Raw genomic sequence first — 9,190 nt, 5'->3', positions numbered from 1 at the left:
GCATGTCAGTTCAGTTCCCTTAGCCTTTTCTTCCCCCATCCAACCTAATATATTTACCAACATTCACCAAGCATTGTAAAATGTAGGATGAAAGATGCACAGTTTGTTGAACGATTAGATTTAAAAATGTAATGTTTAATTTTATACACAACTGCACAAATTTAAAAAAGTCTTCACCCTCATGGCTAATTGGGCCGGAATTTGCATTAGAAATAGCAGTGAGACTAAAAGTGATCATTATTTACATGGAAACTAGAGTGCAACTTCCGCCGAGCATAAGTGTATGGTTAAACACAGAAGTCTGGAAGTTGCTCTCCAGGATGGCCTGCTCTGTCGGAAGTTGTAGGCGAACATTATTTCACTGTCTGACTCACCATTCAATTACATTGAACAGCGTGGTTTCCTTGCACTAACCTCTCAGATACTGACTAAACTCGTCAGTTAGGGTTTGTCCACTCTAGTGCAAATACCCTTTTAAGAGTGCGATAAATTTTAAATACTGTCGAACAACCTCTCTGGCAATGAGAATTAACTTTTACAAATGTGGAATCTGATTCTTTGGATAGAGATGTTCAAAATCATGAGGGGTCTCAACAAAGTAGATAAAAAGAAACTGTTCCCATTGACAGAAGGGTTGAGAACCAGAGGGCACAGGTTTAAGCCGATGGGCAAAAGAACCAAAGGAAATATGAGCAAGAACAATGTAGAGAGTCTCTATGATTTGGAAAGCAATGTCTGAAATGGAGGTGAAGGCAGATACAGTCATAGCTTTCAAAAAGGAATTAGCTAAGTCCCTGACGAGAAAAAAATTACAAGCTACAGGGAAGGGATGAGGAGTGGGGCTAGCTAGACTTGCAGGGATTTGGCACAGACAAGATGGGCCAAGTGGTCTCCTTTTATGATTCTATTTTGTTTTCTTGACATTATTTTACATAAAATATTGAATTCAAACTGACACTTTCTGGTTTAGACTGTGGTGCTCATGAATGTTTCTTCAATCTGATTGGTTAAGCAGATGCACAATTGTTGCTTTGTTCACACATGTCCAGATGCCCTGTAGAGGGTACAGTGCTGTTATGATAGCTGGCTGATTGGAACTTCAGGTGCAAAATCCCATAGAAAGTCTATGGCCATGGACAAATGTAATAAAAGGCGAGCAGCATTCATTCACCGGTGACTACAAAATCGGTCCCAAAAAAATAGCAAGTCACAGAAAGCTGTGACGTAATTATGGTTGACTCATGTATGGATACTTAAATGTAATCAGTTGTATAATCTTACTCATGGTAGGTTTTCAGGTGGAAAGTTTCAGTTATCTCAAAAGTCAGTAGACTGATTTATTGTGTAATTCTATCACTGGAATTTTGCATCTGTATTTACCAATACAGTCTTAAAATGTTCCATTTTTTTCTTCCCAGCCTTGTGTAATCTGAAAACAAAATTAGACATCAGAATGCTTTTTCTGCCACTTCTCCATATTTATTTTTTGTAATAGCTTCAAGATACACCAATGGTATTTGTAAACATCTGTTACCAACAAGCTGTACAAGCCATTGTTAATGGGAACCAATTGTTAATCCTTTAGTGTTAACATCTTCATCCATTAATGACGCAGACTGTAATGGTAACCAGTTTCCAAATGGGAGCCACTACTGGCAAACATAGGAGAGGGAGAAAAAAATGTAGTATAATAATAGATGCCCTGGAGTGACTTTAAGGTTATTATCCCATGCAAATAAGATAAAAGCAAAATACTGCGGATGCTGGAAATCCGAAACAAAGACAAAAATAGCTGGAAAAACTCAGCAGGTCTGACAGCATCTGTGGAGAGGAACACAGTTAACGTACTGTCATACGGATTCGAAACGTTAACTGTATTCCTCTCCACAGATGCTGACAGACCTGAGTTTTTCCAGCTATTTTTGTTTATGTTATAATCCTATGCATATATGTGTAAAAACTATTGCATATATTGCATACATATGGGCAACACGCACACTTCCTTTAATAGCTAAGGATGAAATTGAAAGAGACTGGCATCTTATTAAACTCAATTCTCTACATGTCCAATCAATGCAGAACAATAAGCAACATAATCAACAAAACACTGAATTAGATTGGTGAAACAGCAAAATGCAAGTCAGAAGAAACTGTGTTCAAACTGTACAATGCTTTGGTCAGACCACACCTTGAATACTGCGACAAGTGCAGATGGCTGAGTAATGAGGAAGACATCTAGGCATTGGAGGCAGTGTAGACAAGAGCCAAAAGGCTGGTCCCCAGAGTCCCCATTGACTAGAGAGATTTGAGCTTTTCAGCCAGTTCAGAAGGTGTTTGAGAAGTGATCTTATGAGGTCTGTAATGTAGTAAATGGTATGGGAAAGGTTAATTGGGAATACTATTTCACTTTAAATGCTGACTAGAACAAGGGAACACAAGTTCAAATAAGTAAAAGGTTACCTTATGACTGATATCAGGAGGTTCTTCGTGGATAGTGATCAATACTTGAAAAAGACTTCTGAACAGGAAGATGAGGTAAAAATTAAATTATTTATGATAGGGGTGGCAGAGGGATGTTGGGTTGTTTTAGGCGGATGCATCAGGATGAGCCAAATTTCATTCCTCATCAGTATCTGAGGGTATAGTTAACTTACTAGTTGTGCTTATGACATTAACCAAGTTGTTTGTTCAGATTACTGCCTTTTAGGTCACTCCTGGGTATCCATTACTATTGATATAATGCATACAGCATTATTGTGCCAAACAGAATGCATTATTTTTCAGTAAAACCTGTCCCTTCAGTCATCACGTTTTAGCCCTCATACAGTACAACCCTTCCTAAGCATGGTGTGCCCTGCTACAAAAAGGAGCCAAAAAGAAAAAAAGTCATTGCCCATGTGAAAATTAAAACAGCAATTTGAAAAGCTATACACAATATATTAGAAACTTTAAAAAGTAAAATGCATTTAGGAATGTTTTGAAGGATTTTTCTGTTGTAACATTGCCGAACACTTTCGTCTATTACCACTTCACAATGTATCAAATATACATTTTCTATTTTTCCAAAAAAGAATTAGTTTTAATTCTATAACAGAATATAAATTGTATTCTCCAAAAATCAAAAACTGTAAACACAGCAAAAAGAAAGGACATTAAAGAGGGACGACTTCATGAAAAATATTGGTAAGCAAATAAAAGTTTACCAAATGCTTATTATGTTAATTGTGTGACGCTATGTCATTACAGCATATCTTGCTGTTCCTGTTTCTCTTCTGCTGAAAACAAAGGAATTACTAAAAACTTTTTCCTGATGATTGTGCTCTGTTAAATGTTCATGATAGTTATTTTTTTAAAAAGGTTTTCTGACATACTCCCTCTTTACAAGCAGAAACAGGAGAAATAACATCAATATGGTATTTCTATTATAAGTTATTGGGAAAAGCATATTTCGTTGAATCATAATCCCAATTGTTACTTGGCAAGCTATCCATTATAATGCATTGGTGTCTCAGTCCTCCCATTCACCCTGGTTCCCTGCTTTATATTCTGAAGTTGCTGGCTGGAGACAGGCACTCTGTGAAGAGATCCTACTCCTATGAATAGGGATTTCTGGTCACAGCTGGAGTGGACTGCTCATTTCATGTCACTGGAGTGGAACTTAATGTCACGTGTGAACTTAAAACACAAAGGCTACTTCCAATCAGTGGCCTAAAGCACAATACAGCAAGATGATAAACATTGTTAACATTCACGGCTAACCCACTAATTTAAATAATGCATACTTTTACAGTCCCCACAATGAAAAATAATCTAATGCATTGAGAATAACAATGAAAAAGTAGAGTAGCACAAATTGAAAAAGAAAAGATTTCTAATATCCAGTTACTCCAAAATCTTTGATTTTGATTGTAGTGTTAAGCCAACTGTAAAGATTATATAATTGTTAGAATTTTGAGGGTGGGGCTTTATAAAAGAAAAGCATCATTCATTTTTCATTCCATCTGATTGTATGTTGTTAGGAACTAGCTTATAGCACAGCATTCCTTAACTTGTAACTGCACTAAACAGTTAACAATGTAAATATTTCCCCACATCCCTCCCAAATGTGTTTTCTTTATAATAACTTTAGACCTTCACCAAACTTTGATTTTATGTACTAAAAACACAAAATATACCCACTAGCTGGTACTAACAGAAAACTATAATCATAACCACATGAACTTTGTCTAAGACATAATCACGTTTCTGGTTTGGCTTTAGCACAGTTCTTAGGACAAAGATACATTTAGAAAGAGTGACATCTCTCTGAGCTGTTTTGTAATAGAAATAGCTTTGATTGATCTATTGTCTTTTAAAACACTTTAGTTCTCAGATAAACTGCATTATTTAGCTCCACTAACGCAAAATGTTTAAATGTTTAAATCAAAGTTTTCAGTAGACTGTTTTCAACAGGCGGTAAAGAGAATTCTAACAGCCTAGGAAAATCAGTTAAATCTACACTCTTAATTTTACAGCCCAGAATGGATATAGGTCTTTTAACCACAACTGTGTTATAAGTATACAGCAGTTCTCCAATGGCTAAAAGGAACTGTCCATTCAGGTAATCTGAAAAACTCAAACTGTCCATGCAGCCTCGCATCAGCTTATGATAGTACCTTGCAAGGGGGAGAAAAATCTGAAAAACATTCAGCGTCTTTTTATCAAATTTAGCTGTAAATCAATATAACACTTCTATTAAAACATTTGAGAATCTCCCAGCAACCATTTTCCAGTTTGCTAATATATTTCTCAGGAAGCATTTTGAACTGGTCCAGCTGAAGATCTAAAATAGAGTGAAGTAGCTTTTTAAAATGAATTATTCTGATTAGTTGCCTTGTTTAAAATAAACTAGGAAAAAAAGACTGGTTTCAACTGTGTTGCTAAGGGTAAACATTTGTAGTTAAGAACATAAAATATGGAACAAGAACAAAAAACCCAACAAGCCTACCACAGATCATACAAATTATTATACAATGAATGACACCCAATTTATTTAATTTTCTGAGGTAAAGTTCTATGAAATTTCTCCCTGACCCTCTTCACAACCACCCCCACCGCAAGAAAAAGGTAGTCAGACAATTCTCCAGTGTTTGTCTATTAAGCCAAACCATGGCTAGTTGCTTTCATTAGTCACAAACAGCACAGAACCCAATTGTATTCTGTTAAGTATTTCATTACCGCCATCTGTATTTACCCCAATACATGTCCTGACCAACATTCCTTCCTCAAGCAATAATGTCAAAAACAACTTAATTGATCATTTATCTCACTGCTGTTCCTGGGACCTTGCAGTGCACAAACTGGTTGCTGTGTTTGCCTACGTTACAATAGTGACACACTTCAAAAGTGCTTTGAGACATCTTGCAAACACAAAAGGTATATAGATGCAAATAATTTGTATAATTTTCAATCCTAATTCCTTTTTTTGAGGAATGAATCAATGCTGTAGTTCCCAATAAACATTCTGAGAACAATATCTTTCAATACATTTAGTACTTAAAGATACTTAATACGGAAATGGAAGAATATAGTTTGAAAATAATCTAATAAATGACCAGACAGTATCAGTAAAGGTAGCTCTTGTTTGACCAATCACAAAATTCTTTGAAAGGTAACATTACAGATGGACAGGAGAAGCAAGATGACACTGTATACTTAAAATTCCAAATTGTCTGATAAATTACAACATTAAAGATTTCTTTGTAATCTAAGGATAAGATATGGATAAGGACTTATAATTGGTTTAGTTGTTAAGATAGGGTAGTTGTTAGAAGAAGTAAGTCAAAACTCTGAGGAGTCCCCATTGTAATGTAACCCAGCACCACTGGACCCAAAAATGTTGGGATTTCTCCTGATGCTGGATTTCTCCTGATGCTGGCTTATATTAGGGTGGTAAAAAGTATTTCTTTATGCAAAAGATGGAACAGGATGTCAGGAAGTGAGGTAGAGTCTAGGTCTTGGAAGTCATCAAAGAAAAAGCTATATAATAAATGGTTAGGTATTCAAAAAGAATGAAACAGAATGGGTTGAGTGGTTTTGCTTATCCAGGCCTCTTTCATGACCTTGTGAATATTTGGAATGAAATTTAAAAGCTCCTCCAGCTTTCATTTCTGGAGATAAGAATTTTAAAGTCTAGAAATTAAAAAGGTATGGGGTGGCCGACATTAGCGAATGCAAAGGTTCGCACAAAAATCTGAATGGCTTTTCTCCCCCTCCTGATAATGTTACCGTATGCTGCATCGCCACACCAGCTGGCACAGAATTACATTGCTAACCTGGTTTGGCACTTACGTACCACTGATAAAGTTTTAAAATATAGCTGGAAACGGAGTGCAGCTGAGGAAACCTAGTGCAGCCTTGGAGTTTGTTGAGTGGGTGTTTAAAATTTGTTCTTAAATTTTGTCTTAAAATCTAATCTAGTCTGTAATTAGCAACGATTGGAAAGTACTGTGCGAGCAGGCAAAGTTTGTTTTTGCAGCTTAGATAGGGTAAACTCACTCTCTGCTGCGAGAGCTGAGTAGTTAATTAGCTAACTATTTGAGTCTGGTTACTCTAGCCCCGGTTCAGATGGCTATAAATACAGGCCTCTTCAGAGCAGCTAAGGAAAATGAGTGAAGATTTGGAGCTTGGTGAGTGGGGGAGTTCGGTGAAGGGGGGAGGGAGGTGCTTGTTTCCTTTTTATTTCTTTCTCACCCTGTAGGAATTGGTTCTTGTTCTACTACAGGGAAAGGAACTAGCTGTTTTGTGAGTATCTGGTGAGTGGTTAAGGTCTATTCTATGCCTAAGATCTAAAATAGTATAAAATTGGTGGTAAAGTTAATAAAATAAATAAAACAACATAAATAGGTGAATAGTATAATTAAGTAATTATTTAAAACACATTAAGGATGGCAGAGCAGGTGAAGTGTCAAGGTTGTAGCATGTGGGAGCTCCTGGATAACACCGAGATCAGGATGACAAGGTTTGGGTCCTGAATATTCAAGAAGAATAGGAAGTTAGGTAAAAGTGGAGGGGTATCACTGTTGATGAAGGATGGCATTTCTGCAATAGTTAGAGATGACCTTGGTTCAGGAGATCAGGATGTAGAATTGGTCTGGGTGGAGATGAGGAATAGTAGGGGAAAGAAGTCACCAGTGAGTGCTTGTGATAAAGGAACAGCAATAATTATGGGTAACTTTGATCTACAAGTTAACTGGAAAAATCAGATTGGCAGTAGTAGCCTGGATGAGCAGCTCATAGAATGTTTTTGAGATAGTTTTTAGAGCAGCATGTTCTGGAACCAACCAGAGAGCATGTTATATTGGACTTGGTATTGTGTAATGTCACAGTATTAATTAATGACTTCAGGGTAATGGCATCCCTAGGTAGCAGTGACCACAATATGATTGAATTTTACATCTAGTATGAAAGGGAGAAGAATGGGTCTAAGATTAGTATTTTAAACTTAAATAAGGGCAAATTTGTGGGCATGAAAGCTGAACTAGCTGTAGTTAACTGGGATACTAGGCTAGGGGATAGATCAATAGAGAAGCTGTGGCAGACATTCAAGAGGGTTTTATAGGTTACTCAGATAAGTATGTTACTACTATAACGAAAAATTCTAAGGGGATGACCCACCATCCGTGGTTAACAAAAGAAGTTAAGGAAAGCATCAAACTGAAGGAAAAAGCATACAACTGCGCAAAGATGAATGGCAGGTCAGATGATTGGTCAGAATATAAAGAGTGGCAGAGAATGACTAAAAGGTTAATCAGGAGAAAGAAATTACAATAAGAGAGGAAGCTAGTTAGAAATATAAAAATGGATAGCACGAGTTTCTACAGGTATTTAAACAGGAAAAGAGTAGGTAAAGTGAGTATTTGTCCTCTTGAGAGTGAGAATGAGGAGTTAATAGTTAATAATAAGGAAATGGTGGATGAAAACAAATATTTTGCTTCTATCTTCACTATAGAGGATATAAAAAACATTTCCGTAATAGCTGTAAATCAGGAGGTGAAGGGGAGAGAGGAACTTGGTGAAATTACAATCACTAGGGAAGAGGTACTGAGCAAACTGATGGAGCTGTGGGCTGATAAGTCTCCGGGTCCAGATGGACTGCATCCTAGGGTCTTAAAAGAGGTGGCTAATGAGGTAGTAGGTGCGTTGGTGTTAATTTTCCAAAATTCACTAGATTCTGGAAAGCTTCCATCAGACTGGAAAGTCGCAAATATAACCCGTCTATTCAAAAAGGGGGCGAGGCAGAAAACAGGAACCTATATGCCAGTTAGCTTGACGTCTGTCATGGAGAAGGTGTTAGAGTCAATCTTTAGAGGTTATAGTTGGATACTTAGCAAAACACAAGGTAATCGGGAAGAGTCAACATGGTTTTGTGAAAGGGAAATCATGTTTAACCAACTTATTAGAGTTCTTTGAAGGAGTAACATGCGCTGTGGATAAAAGGGAGACTGCAGACATGCTGCACTTGTATTTCCAGAGCTTTAGATAAGGTGCCACATCAAAGGTTATTGCAGAAAATAAAAGCTCATGTGTAGGGGGTAACATTTTGGCCTGGACAGAGGACTGGCTAGCTGGCAGAAAACAGAGTATGCATAAATGGGTCTTTGTCTTTTGGGCAGGATTTGCAGATGACACATCTGTGTAGAAAACATAAGGAGTTTGCAGACAGATAAGTTGAGTGAGTGGGCAAAGTCTGGCAGATGGAGTGTAACGTGGGAAAATGTGAAGTTGTTGAATTTAGCAGGAAGAATAAAAAAGCAGAGTATTACTTAAACGGAGAACGGTTGCAGAAGGATCTAGGTATTCTCATACATGAGTCACAAAAAGTTAGTATGCAGTTACAGCTTGTAATCAAGAAGGCTAATTGAATGCTATCCTTCATTGTGAGAGGAATTGAACATAAAAGTAAGGAGAAAAATACCTGGAAAAACTCAGCAGGTCTGACAGCATCTGCGAAGAGGAACACAGTTAACGTTTCAAGTCTGTATGACTCTTCAACAGAACTAAGGAAACATAGAAAAGAGGTGAAATATAAGGCGGTGGGGGGTGGGACAGGTAGAGCTGGATAGAGGGCCAGTGATAGGTGGAGATAGCCAAATGATGTCATAGACAAAAGAACAAAGTGGTGGTGATATTAACTAAGGAATGTGCTAAT

At 37.2% G+C, this 9,190-nt stretch overlaps 1 protein-coding gene across 1 annotated transcript in view; it reads right to left on the bottom strand.

Annotated features, from left to right (window-relative positions):
• Window positions 1-1,457: 1,457 nt before the first annotated feature.
• Window positions 1,458-9,190, bottom strand: part of ankrd45 (ankyrin repeat domain 45) — an 85,944-nt gene continuing 78,211 nt past the window's right edge. The window contains exon 8 of the mRNA XM_041207921.1: window positions 1,458-1,652. Coding sequence (XP_041063855.1) covers window positions 1,597-1,652 — 56 coding nt within the window. The 3' untranslated portion in view covers window positions 1,458-1,596. The remainder of the gene's footprint in view (window positions 1,653-9,190) is intronic.

Source organism: Carcharodon carcharias, chromosome 16, assembly GCF_017639515.1.
Source record: "Carcharodon carcharias isolate sCarCar2 chromosome 16, sCarCar2.pri, whole genome shotgun sequence".
In the NCBI taxonomy this organism is placed as follows: Eukaryota; Metazoa; Chordata; class Chondrichthyes; order Lamniformes; family Lamnidae; genus Carcharodon; species Carcharodon carcharias.
This window is presented reverse-complemented; position numbering and strand designations above follow the sequence as displayed.